This window comes from Pteropus medius, unplaced genomic scaffold (assembly GCF_902729225.1).
Source record: "Pteropus medius unplaced genomic scaffold, Ma_sr-lr_union100, whole genome shotgun sequence".
In the NCBI taxonomy this organism is placed as follows: domain Eukaryota; kingdom Metazoa; phylum Chordata; class Mammalia; order Chiroptera; family Pteropodidae; genus Pteropus; species Pteropus medius.
In genome coordinates this window covers 48,420-61,789 of record NW_024349566.1, presented here as the reverse complement: position 1 = coordinate 61,789, position 13,370 = coordinate 48,420, and the positions used below count along the sequence as shown (strand labels likewise).

At 34.8% G+C, this 13,370-nt stretch overlaps 1 protein-coding gene and 1 pseudogene across 1 annotated transcript; one reads left to right on the top strand and one right to left on the bottom strand.

Annotated features, from left to right (window-relative positions):
- Positions 1-2,696: 2,696 nt before the first annotated feature.
- LOC120618964 (uncharacterized) lies at positions 2,697-2,815 on the top strand (annotated as a pseudogene).
- Positions 2,816-6,362: 3,547 nt separating this feature from the next.
- TSBP1 (testis expressed basic protein 1) lies at positions 6,363-7,276 on the bottom strand (the record flags this gene model as incomplete). The annotated part of the gene is given in 3 exon segments (XM_039883114.1): positions 6,363-6,661; positions 6,664-6,980; positions 6,982-7,276. Coding segments are annotated over 3 exon segments (911 nt in total), but the record flags the coding sequence as incomplete, so codon positions are not given.
- Between the last annotated feature and the right edge of the window lie 6,094 nt (positions 7,277-13,370).

Genomic DNA, 13,370 nt, shown 5'->3' with positions numbered 1-13,370 from the left:
GGCGAGTTAAAAGTTACGGAAAAGATACAAAGAGGTTTCTATGGATTCATCTCTTCTGAATCCTTCATTCAGTGGGATATACATTCAGATGTGGAGTCACCTGAGCTGGATTGCTAAAGTCTGTCTACTATTTTTAAGTAGTTGCCTTTGATAGGGTCTCTACTTCTTAGCAGAAATTTGAGAGAAGCTGCATTTCTGACAGCCTTCTAAAATCTACTAGTTAGATGCCAGATAGACCAGAAAGAGCTATAGAAAAATGAGATAAGGATCATGGAAACCTGAATATTTTTAAGCATATTAAAAGCCTTCTGGATTTCTGGTCAAGATGGCAAAGTAGGTAAATTCTGTGCTTGCTTTATCCCATGACCACATCAAAATTGCAACTAAACTACAGAATAGCCATCAATGAGAATTGCCTGATCTAGCTGAATAGTAGTCCTATAACTAAAGATATACAGAAGTCATGTTTAGACTGGTAGGAGGGGCACAGATGCACAACAGGCTGGTCCTCATACCCATGGGTACTGTCTGAAAATTGGGAGGGATATCTCAACTGCATAGGTCTCAGCTGAGGACTGAGGGGTTCCATCTCCACACCAGGCTCCCCATCCAGGGTTCTAGTGGCTCTGAAAACCAGTGGATATTGTGGCTGAGTTAGATGAAGGGCTGCTAGAGTTCTAGGTGTTCCTCTTAAAGGGCCCACAATGGACCTACTTGCTGACTGACTGACTCACTCTGAGTTCTAGTGCTGGGGCAGTGGCTTGAAGGTACCAGGGACATATAGGAGGAACTGAGCTGTCTGGCTTCACTGCAAGGGCTGGATGGGGCAGATTTCACCCAGATAGAAGTTCTGGCAGAAGGCATTGTTCTTTTGCTGAGCCCTCCTCTCACCCAGTCTCCAGGTACCATATTTGAGTCTCTATCAGTCTAACACAGTTTACTCCACCTTGATGATTCCCTGAGACCCTGCCCCATCCAACTTTCAGACCCACCCAAGCTGCTTTCAGTGGGTTTTTTATATAAACAACCTATTTTGGCTCAGGCTGAGGACTTTCCTAATATCTCTCAAAGTTTCACAAACCACAAACAAGCAGTAGCTGGCCTTCGCATGCCCCATACTTCTTGCTAAGCACCCCCAAGTCCAATGCTTATTGCAGCCAGCCCTGGTTAACAGCTTAGCCTCTCCCAGGCACCTCCAAGCCCAGTGTGGGTAGAAGACACCTGCAAATCACTTAGTGGCTCATGCCAGGTGGTCAGGGCACAAGCTTTAGCTGAACTTGGTCTATGCTAGGGCCTCTCTCAGTAGGGCTTTGGACCACACCGGAGCACCACATGGCCACCTCCACAGACAACACACCTAAAGGGCAGATTGGGTGGCCCCAGAGCCCTGCTAAAGCAAATCCTGCTCTGTAGTGTCAGCTCCTGAGCAATGGCTCTTCCATCGTACTCATAGCCAGCCCTCACAATGAATCAACCCAAAGGTCAATTACTCTCATTGACATGAAAACAACAACCAAAGCTCAACAGCAACAGGAGGGAAAACACACCCCACACAAGTGACACACCTGGACTGCCTGGCTCAGGTGACCAGGGAGGCTGTGCCACTAGGCCCTAAAGAATGTCTACTACCTAAGGCCACTCTATCAAGACCAGGGGACATAGCAACTCTAACACATAGAAACAAATGCAGGGAGGCAGTCAAAGTGGGGAGACAAAAAAGATGTCCCAAATGAAAGAACAGAACAAAATTCCAGAAAAACAACTAATCAAAATGGAGATGAGCAATCTACCAGATGCAGAGTTCAAAACAGTGGTTATAAAGATGCTCAATGATCTCAGTGAGAACTTCGACAAAAAGCTAAGAAACATAAGAATGGAGATAGAAAACATAAAAAAGAGCCAATCAGAAATGAAGGATATAATAACTAAAGTGAAGGATACATTAGAGGGAATCAACAGTAGATTAGATGAAACAGAGGTTCGAATCAGCAATTTGGAAGATAAAGTAGCAGAAAACATTCAATCAGAACAGCAACAAGAATAAAGAATCCAAAATAGTGAGTATAGTTTAACATCAGGCATAACAACATTAGCTTCATAGGGGTACCAGAAAGAGAAGAGAGAGCAAGGAATTGAAAACCTATTTGAAGAAATAATGATGGAAAACTTCCCTATGATGGTGAAGGAAATAGACATATAAGTCCAGGAAGCACAGAGAGTCCCAAACAAGATAACCCAAATAGGCCCACACCAAGACATCATAATTAAAATGCCGAAGGTTAAATACAGCATGAGAAAAGCAGTTAGTTACCTATGAGGGAGCTCCTGTAAGGTTGTCAGCTGAGTTCTCAACAGAAACTTTGCGGGTTGGAAGGAATTGGCACAAAATATTCAAAGCGATCAAAAGCAAGGAGCTACAACCAAGGTTACTGTACCCAGATAGCAAAGCTATCATTTAGAATTAGAGGACAGATAAAGAAGTTCATCACCACTAAATCAGTATTTAAGAAGAAGAAAAAAATAACAAATATTAATAATAAAATGGCAATAACTACACACCTACCAACATTTACTTTCAATGTAAATGAGTTAAATGCCCCAATGAAAAGACACAGGGTAACTGAATGGATAAGAAAACAAGACCCTTACATATGCTGCTTACATGAGACTCACTTCACATTGAAAGACACACATAAGTCTATGGCCATGCCACCCTGAACAAGCCCGATCCTGTCTGATCTCGGAAGCTAAGCAGAGTCTGGCCTGGTTAGTACTTGGATGGGAGAACACCTAGGAAGACCAGATGCTGTAGGCGTTAAAAAAAAATAATAAGGGATTGTAAGCTGACAAGGCCCTTGCATCTCTGAGGTCAACCAAGGGTTGCCTTGCCTGAAAAAAAAAAAAAGAAAGAAAGATACACAGACTAAAAGTAAAAGAATGGAAAAAGATATTTCATGAAAATGGAAACAAACATACACACAAATGAAAAAGTTGGAATAGCAATACTTATACCAGGCAAAATAGACTTAAAAATAAAGGCTATATGTAACAAGAGACAAAGAAAGATCCAGTAATCTTACTTCTGGTATTTATCTGAAGAAACCCAAAACACTGCTTCGAAGGGAACTGTGAATCCATATATTCATTGCAGCATTATTTATAGTAGCAAAGATATGGAGACAATTTGGGTGTTCATCAATGGATAAATGGATAAAGGAAAGGTGGTACATATATACAACAGAATATTACTCATTCTTAAAAAAGAATGAAATCTTGCCATCTATGACAACGTGGATGGACCTAGAGAGTATTGTGCTAAGTAGGGTAAGTCAGACAGAGAAAGACAAATGCCATATGATTCCACTTACATGTGGAATCTAAAGAACACAATAAACAAATAAAACAGAAACAAACTTATGGATTCAGAAAACATTTGATGGTTGCCAGATGGGAGGGGGTTGGGGAGTGGGTAAAAAAGGAGAAGGGATTAAGAAGTACAAATTGGCAGTTACAAAGTAGTCATGGGGGTGTAAATTATAGTGTAAGGAATATAGTCAATAATATTGTAATAATTATGTATGGTGTCATATGGGTACTAGATTTTTTGAGGTGATCATTTCATAAGTTATAGAAATGTCTAATCACTGTGTTATGCACCTGAGACTAATATAATATTGTATGTCAACTATAATTGAATAATAAAAAAGTTATTTAAAAAAGCCTTCTGGTCACATTTTCTCCTGATACCAGCATAATATTTAGAAGAGATAAATCAACTAAGACTGGTAAAATATCTAAATGTGTATGCTCTAGAGGCATAGACGTAATTTACAATATAAAAATTTCATGTTCCATATTCACCCCTCCCTTTTTTTTGCAATTCAGTCTTGCTAAATCAATGTGGTTCATTGAAGCTCAGGGTTTTGTGACTTCTAAAATTAACTTAGGCTTCTATGCTCGTGGCAGGGCTTTGAGCTCATGGTAGAGATTCACACAGTGATTTGGATTGTGCTAGAAGCTGTGGAGCTGCTCTCTTTAGCTTGTGGTTATGAAACATATTATACTTTGGGCAGGGACAAAAGTATGGGTTTCTCTCTGTCTGTCTGTGTCTGTGTCTGTGTGTCTCTCTCTCTGTCAAGCCTTTCTAAAGAATTCTAGTATATTAGATTCATTTAAAAACGTTTTTTGGAAGACATACAGTTAGTCCAAAAGAATTTTATATTCTGAATTATCAACTTATATTTGGAAGGAACCATAAAGATAATCTATTCCAACTACTCCCCTGATTCCTGACTCTCCTCTGCAACATTCCTACCAAATGATCATGCAGTCATATACTCTTGCTTAAGATCTTTTAGACATCGCACTTCTACTTATGTTGAAATAAAAATCTGTTACCTGGAACTTTTTATTCACTGGTGTTATTTCCTTGGGGCCATACAAAAATTTTAATCCATGATGAACCTTCATATATTTGAAAATATATGAAAATAATTCTTATTGTCTCCTTGTAGGTCCCCCCTCCACCCAGTTAAACTGTGGCACTTTCTACTAACTTGAAATTTTTTGGGTCCATGTACCATCATAATCTGTCTCTTGTGAAGGTATGCTAGTTTATCCACATCCCATGACAGAACTGAATAAGTATTCAGAGTATGGGTTAACCAGCACAAAATGAGTAGTATAAAAATAAAATTCCTAAAACCTATACTTTTAAAGCAGACTAAAATTGAATTTATTAGAAGCCACATCCTGCAACTCCTACGTTTCCATTTCCTGTCTGCTTAAATTCCTCTCCTAGCTACCTCTCTTTGGAAAGTGCTCTTTACATATTCATCTTCAATCTCCATATAGCAACTATAATGGGGGCTCTTTTAGTCCTTATTCTCTTTGAAGAGTTGGCTATCTTCTAATCATCCTTTCTTTTTGAAACTTTAATTTTCCTTAATTATCAGAACATTTATTATACAGGATTTCCTTATATCTTCCAATAGCTTAGTTAATTTTCTTCTTCAACCTATTATATACAACGGGCTCAGTTCTTGTACATCTGCTTCTGCTAGCTCTGTACTTTCTCCTTTGGGGAGCTTATTTACTCTATAGCTTCAATTGTTACCTCTATTGGGCTGACTCTAGACCTCTCTCAAATGACAAGTGTTATTGTTTGTCCCTTTAAACACATCAATTTGTAGTTCCTTCCCTGTCCCACAAACTAGTTCTTAGTTTGTTATTAATTTTCTGTCACCCAGTTTCAAAAGTTATGGAGTCATCAATTGTTTTTCCTTTTTCTTACTCGTATGTAGAAAGTCATCAAGAAGTAGTGATTCTTCTTTGAAATATCTCATATCTAATCTATTTATTCTTTTTCCATCACTTACTATTCCAAGCACCTCTTAACTAAATTTACTACCTATCATGTTTCTCCTCTTCAATCTATTTTGCACAATCACATTTAATGTTTTTTTTTTTAATGCAACCATATTTACTTGACTGTTCTTCACAAATACCCCCCAAAGCTTCCAGTCGCCTGATCGGTATAATATAAATTCTAGATTTGTGTTTCAAATCCCTTTGGAATCTTCTAACCCTCCTTTTCAAAATTATACCCCAGAATCCTTCTCACGAACCTGCTGCAACAATAAAATCGCCTACTTCTCAGAGAGCATGGTGTGACAATCTTTAATCTCATTGCCTTTCTTCTCCTTTTTCTACTTCATCAGAATATCAACATCTTATTTATCTTTTGTGACATGTCACATACCATCATTCCCTTCACCATGAAGGTATCTCCTTTACCTTCTTATTCTAAGAGGTTGCTAACTCCTGTGATATTGTCCATCTAAGCTACATTTTGACACTTAGGTTTTATTTTTTAAAAAATTATTACATTATATCACTACTTACGTTATAATCTACTTGATGGCCGGGACTCTGACTTATATTTTTCTGTATACTCCTTATTGTTAGAAAAGTGCTTTGTAAACCATAGAAAGTTATGGTAACTTTTTGTTATTTTGTTACAAAATATTGTAAGAGATACAATATTTGTCAAAGAAAATTTTTATACATTTATTTAATCAAACTGTTTTATTTCAGAAAGTATTCATTCTTTCTTAATTAAAGCATATAAGTATCAACTTATAAAACAGTTAAAAGCTGAGGTTTGTGGCTGAGAGGTCTAAAAATGGTGAAACTTCTAAACAGCAGAAACTCTGTCAACGTATAGATTAAAGGGATTCTATAATTATGATCTATTTAAGAAATGGCTGGGATATGACTTGGATCTGGAGGATGAAATAAAAATCTGTGGGCCTTCCTTTTATTTACTCTTACTCTTCTACTTTTTGTTGTGCTTCCTTCCTTTACTTGTCTTTGCCCTTTTTTGAAGCTTCTACTTTTTTACCCTTGGCTTCTGGTTCTTTCTTTCCTTTAGCTTTGTCTTTTCCTTCATCACCTTTCTTGTTTTTGGCATCATTTTGTTTTGTATCTTTGTTCTTCTTTGCATCTCCCTTTTCTTTGTCTTGCTCTCTTTGATCTTTGGAACTCTCCTTCTTTACTTGAACTTCTTGTATTTGTGGTAGCCCAGCTTCACTCTTCTTTACTTGGGCTTCTTGTCCTTTTGGTATTCCTGACTCACTCCTCTCTGCTTGGGCTTCTTGTCTTGTGGTATTCCTGTTTGCTCTTCTCTACTTGAACTTCTTGTCCGTGGTGATTCCTGACTCCCTCCTCTCTCTATTTGGGCTTCTTGTCCTTGTGGTATTCCAGCTTCACTCTCCTCTACATGGGCTTCTTGTTTTTGCGATATTCTGGCCTCACTCTTCTCTACTTGGGCTTCTTTTTCTTGTGGTATTCCAGCCTTACTCTTCTTTACTTGAGCTTCCTGTGTTTTTAGTATTCTGGTGTCACTCTCCCTTACCTTGACCTCCATTATTATCTGGCCTTTCTCAACTCAATGCCTTTTGCCTCTTTGACCCTGTTTTGCGCACTGATGTCAGGGACTCATCAGAATCTGTGAATAAGAGTTCCTTCGTTAATGTTTCCTTGTTTTCTTCTTGGCTACTCCTACTAGACTTTGTAGTGCCACTTTTTAGAATTGGGGCTTTGGGAACTGATTTTTTTGTAAGTTCTCCATCCATGTAACCTGGAAATATAACTGAGCACACAACAAAAGTGTACGATTCAGATATCAAGTACTTTCTCTTTATTCCTACTTTCCCCCCGATACTGTTCTTTTTTTGTCTAAACCCCAAAAAACTGGTGATAACTTGAGTTTTTCCTGAAAATATAAAATAGTAGAATGCTACACATAAAATTATAATAAGTATTGAGAACATTTCAGACTTTTCAATAAATTACAAGATTAATGAAAGAAAAGATAAAATGTATTATAAGTGAACTGGCATTTCTTCAGTTATTATGGTAGTAATAATGCTTTATAGCTAAATTAGGATGCATTCTGAAAAGAAATGAAATTTATTTTTAGAAAAAATTGTGAAAAAAACAGTAATTATTTCTTAAATTAGAAAAAAGAAACTCAAAATATGCTTTCCATATTAAATAAAAGCACATATCATTATGCAAAAGTAATAATAATACTAGCTGATAATTATTAGGTGCTTACCATATACCAGGCACTCACTTTTCTGAGAATATTATATGTATTAACTCATTTAAACCTCATAACAATCATATAGGGTAAGTATTATTACTACCCTCATTTTACAGATGAAGAGACTGAGGCACAGAAAGTTTAAATGAATGTGAATATGGTCATGAAGTTAATAGGTGGTGGAGCTTGGATTTGAACCTGAGTAGTCATACTTCAGAGTTCAGTTTTAACCACTACCATATACTGTTTCTTGCAATATCTGCTAACTTACTTTGCAAAAATTTCAGGTCTCTTTATCATGTATAGGTAAATCAGCTCTGCTATGTTTCATTTCTGTGTTATCTAATAAACTTGAATTCATTAGCTTCTGCTATTTTTAAAATTTTAATTTTATTATTATTATTTTTTAGTGACTTTATTCCATGAATTAAGAATAAAAAGAATATCTATGCTACCAAAGAGAATTATGTTAATTCTTGCTATGGAGCAAAGGTATATCTTGCTTGGAAAAAAATCTAACATTTAATATTAATATAGTAGAAAGAATACTGAACCCCTGTGTTTACTATTTCTGCTAGCAGGGTTTATTTGGGTAAATCAGTTAATCCCCCAAAACTCACTCCTTATATTTAGTCTGCTATGCCCACTTTGAATTTAAGGATTCTAGACAAATAGTTTAAGGAGCATGGTTTTTAGAGACAGACTCATTCAAATCTTGGCTCCACACATAACCTGCTGTGTGACCTTGGAAAAACTTTACTTTTTTATCTGTAAAATGGGAGTAATAGTAGTATCTACTTCATAGAAGTATTATGAGGATTAAATAATATTATCTAAGTAAATCACTCAGTATTATGAGGATTAAATAATATTATCTAAGTAAATCACTCAGTACAGTATATGGCACATTGAAAGTAGTCATTAAATATTGGCTATTACTATAATTAAATGAGATAGTATAGGCAAAAATTCTCTAGAAACCATCAAGACAGGCATTTTAATTTATTTTATTTTTTTACTTTTTGTTTTTTAATTGTTTTAGACAAGGCATTTTTAGTTCCAACAAAATAATTTAGAGGAATGGTTAATTGCATTACAGGAAGATTTCTTGCATAAAAATTAATTATTTGGCTTTTTTAAATATCAAAAGCTTTTTGGTACATTTAGAGTTTGATGTTTGAGAAATCGACATACATGTCAATGAATTTTATCAGTTGTAAAAAGTGAGACACATCTGTATTAGGTATGAAGGTAGCCATAAATCAGAATGGATGTCATAGTTCAGTGTTTTCTCTTTGGTATTTTAAACTTTAGATACCAAAATAAAAATAACATTAGAACCCTTGCATTAATGCTTTCTGAACCCTTTTGTGTATTTTCCTCCCTAGTGCTTGTTCGATAAGATATGGGTACTGACATTTTATTCTAGACAAATCCATTCCCAATTTTCTAATGAAAATCAGTGGTACTATATCCCAAGCATTATTCTGCATTAAGAAAAACATTCCAGAATATTTTGATATCTGTCAGTATTACTGGTGAACACTTATTGTGTTTGGGGTGTTGTTGTGTGGTGTGGACAAGAGCTGTTTTTCCACTGAAGCTTCTAACTTTACAAATTCTATGGAATGTATTTATAAACAAGCTGATTTTTCTTAATATATGAATAATTTTTAGTTTTATCATTTCTTGGGGGTAATTTGTTTTATGTTTACTACTGTGTATACTAATACATAACTCATTTTTAACCTAAATTTTTAAAATCAAAATTAAATATTCTAGGATATGAAACAATCAGTGTTTATTCTAACTATATTTTTCCTAATTTTATAAAAGTTTGAAGAATTTGATTCTTTTCCCTGCTTTACTGAAAAAAACCTTTAGTCACTTCTAATAGTATCTTCATACCATGATTTTAATATTTTTACTGTATATTTTCTATCTTGAACTTAACAGAAATTAGGTTTGCTAGGATTTACTTTTCAGGAATCTAGCTATCCCATAAAGTGCGATTCACTTTTATTTAAACTTTGCATTGCAGAAGTTAAGGCATAAATCATTATCCCACCAAATTCTACGCTTTTCTCTTCCTTCTACCAGATTTCTAGATGGTGCATAAATATTTACTTTCCCTTGGATTTCACAAGCTCCACAATATAAACAATTGTAAACCCTGGCTGAATGTCCATTTATTATAGGCAGTAACTTGTATAACAAAATTCTAATATAATTGAAAGAATTAATCAAGACCTTGGCGATCATTATAATGTATTTAGGCTGATTAAAAATTTTAAACTGAGCGGGGAGGTAGGGAGGGGTAAAGGGGGTCAAATATATGGTGACAGAAGGAAATTTAACTTTGGGTGGTGAACACACCCAGTGCAATATACATATGACATATTATTAAACTGTACACCTGAAACCTATATAATTTTATTAACCAATGTCGTCTCAATAATTTTAATTAAAAAATTTTTAATTGGATTAAATTTGTTAAAGTGAAAGATATCAAGAAATAGCTATACATTAAACATTCTAATTATATTTTACTTAAAATAATGTAGAAAATAGACCATGGGCTTTATTAGGAAACTAATCATATTAGGTTCTTAATCCAGGGCTGTCAGGGAGAACGTAATCGGATCTAGACTTTATAAGATCTGTCAAGCATTAGAGAGATGAATCATTATAGTTCTCAGGCCATGAATCAACATTTAAGTAGATCATATACTTATTAGTTGGATGTGGAGGTAAGAAAAGAAGGGACTCAACTTGAGAGATGATGAAGTCTGATTTATCTTAAATCTTTCTTTGAACTATGAGTTAAACCTTAACCTCCTTGTACTAAAAATACCAACTGGGAAAAATATGTTTGAAATATTGCCAGTAAGAATACATCTTTTAAAAGAAAAAAATTAAAAGATTAAACTGATTTTTTCTGGCAATTAAAAAACATATTTATTAAAATCTAATTCACCTCCAGGAAGGGAATTGGCCTGCGTTCCCTTCTCATAGCCTTCCTTGTTTCGTAAGGAAAACACACAGTCTTATCACCTTCTCCATGTGGGGAGGGAATTTGAGGGATGCATACACATCATGACTGCTCTGAACGCATATTTTTTCTTGTGCTGTGAATCAAAAGAAAATAATTGTCTCTTTCAACTTTACCTCCTCTCCCCCAATCACAAACCTACTAGTGTAAACTGAGAAAGAAGAGTGAGGCTTAAACACGATTAAATATAAAAATATATTTTGCATCTGTCAGTGTTTAGAATGTTTGAGATGCTTGAAATGTATCTCGCTACATTTAAGTCTTACTTGCTTCTTTTGGTTATATATTTACAGAGTTTTAAAAATTACTATTCTATTTTGTTTCATATGATTTCCTTGAAGAGCTGAGCCATACATCCTGATATAGAGAAATCTGAATTTAGAAAAAAGTTAAAAGCCAAACATCAGTTTAAATGGGTTGTCTTCTATTTTTAACTTTTTTTGTGTATATTGATTTAATTGATAGCTTCTCTAGTAGATGCATATTTGTATTTACAAACATTTGATTTATAGATAATGTTTCAGGACTAATCACAAAAAATGACATTTGTGGTTCAGTATAGGATGCAATGTGTTGGTATGGAAGGTGTTTTTATTTCAGAAATAAGAAGTCTTGGGTTTATATCCTGACATTGCTGTTTACCAACTCTTTAATTCTGGGCAAATGTCTGAGCCAGTTTCCTGATCTGTAAAGTGGGGCATTATAATAGCTATCAGACAGGGCTATGGTAAGAATCAGAGTTACTATTTTTGAAAATGCCTAGCACAGAGCACAGTATATAGTAGGTGCTCAGTATCTACTACCCTTCAAAGGTAAAATATTTAGAAGGCAACAGAAAATAGATAAGGTTTTGTTCTTAATTTTTTTCTATTAATATGACTTAGAGGGCCTTCACTTATAACTAAAAAAAGAGTTCTAAATTACCAACAAAAAACTAATGGAATTCAGAAGTCAATCTTTCTTTCATTGTATTTTGCTGGAAGTTAGTGAGGCGACTCTTTTTTTTCAGAGCCTAGAAGATGACCAGAGATTGACACCCTTTTGTATGAACTTCCTTTCCTCTACAACAATCTCTCCAAAAATAGTGACATTTAAAATGACTTTAGAAGCACAAGTATCTGTTTTGGGAATAGAAACAGCCAGGTCAGAAAATAACTATAAACAATGTAAAATATCACAGTTGAGAATAGATTAGGAACTTACCCACAGGAGATAATGCTAAAAACAAAAAATGAAAGAAAGAGCAGTGAGAATTTTCTAACTCAAGGAGAACCCAGATCCCAATGATAACCTTTGTAGGTGAATTCAGAAACAGGACTTCCAGGGAGTGAGCGTTAAAACTCTCTGTTTCAGCCTCATGAGTGCTGCTGGCCAAAGCTCTACATCCTACTCTACAGAGAAGGTTATCTTTCAAATGCCATTTAGTTACTGTGGAGGACTGAATCTATGGGTAATATCCATTACAAGGAAAATTGGCTTTCTTGTGGTAGAATAGCTGTGACTATGTTACCCATAATCTTTGGTATTAAATAACCACAGTGAAATACAAGACTGCTATATTTTGTTACAAAAGGAAAATAGATGAGAGAATCAAAGTACGGGAAAATTATTTATTTAAGAAATATTGACTACTTTACAGTAGAAAAACTTGGAATATGAAAATTTTGGGACCAAAAACCTCAAAGATCTTAGACACAGAACAGGTAAGGTAAGGAAATGATTCACTTACTGATTTTTCCAGAACTGTCAACTGAAAGAGACAAAGACAAACACTTTTAAGTATTATGTAGTCCTACTTACTTATTTTTGCTTTTATTGTTTGTGCTTTCGATGTCATATCCAGAAAATCAATGTTAAGAGCAATGTTGAGGAGCTTCTCCCCTATGTTTTCTTTTAGGAGTTTTTTGGTATCAGGTCTTATGTTTAAGGCTTTCCTTTCTTCTCTATCCCCTAAGCCTCTACACTGGATGGCATCTGTGTCATGAACAACTGAGTTTCATTTATTTAGATGTGGGAAACTTCTACTTCTCATCCCCCTCCTCTTGGCCTGCTGTAGTTTAAAAACAATTTGTGATTAGCTATTTAAATTTTTTTTATTGAAATATATTTGACATACAACATTGTGCAGATTTAAGGTGTACAGCATGTTAACTTGATACATTTATGTATTGTAATGCAATTGCCAGTGTAGAGATAATTAGCACCTCTATCATGTTACATAATAATTCTTTTTTTGTGTTTGCGGTCATAAATTCTAATCTCAGAAAGTTTGATGATTATAATACAATATTGTTGTCCATATTCACTATACTATGCATTAGATCCCTAGGGCTTATTTATTACTCGCTGTAAGTTAGTACCTGTAAATAATATCTGTCCTCTCCCACCCCCTCAAATCCCTGGAACCACCATTTTACTTTCTGTTTTTATAAGTTTGGCTTTTTTAGGTTCCACATCTAAATGATACCATGCAGTATGACTTGTCTTCCTCTGTCTGACTTGTTTGCTTAGCATAATATGCTCAGGGTCCATCTATGTTGTCACAAATTGCAGGGTGTCCTCCTTTCTCATAGATGAATAATATGTCATTATGTGTGTGTGTGTGTGTGTATGTATATATATATATATATATATATATATATAACATATATAGAAAGACATCTGATATATATCCATATATATATATACATCCATATATATACACCAATA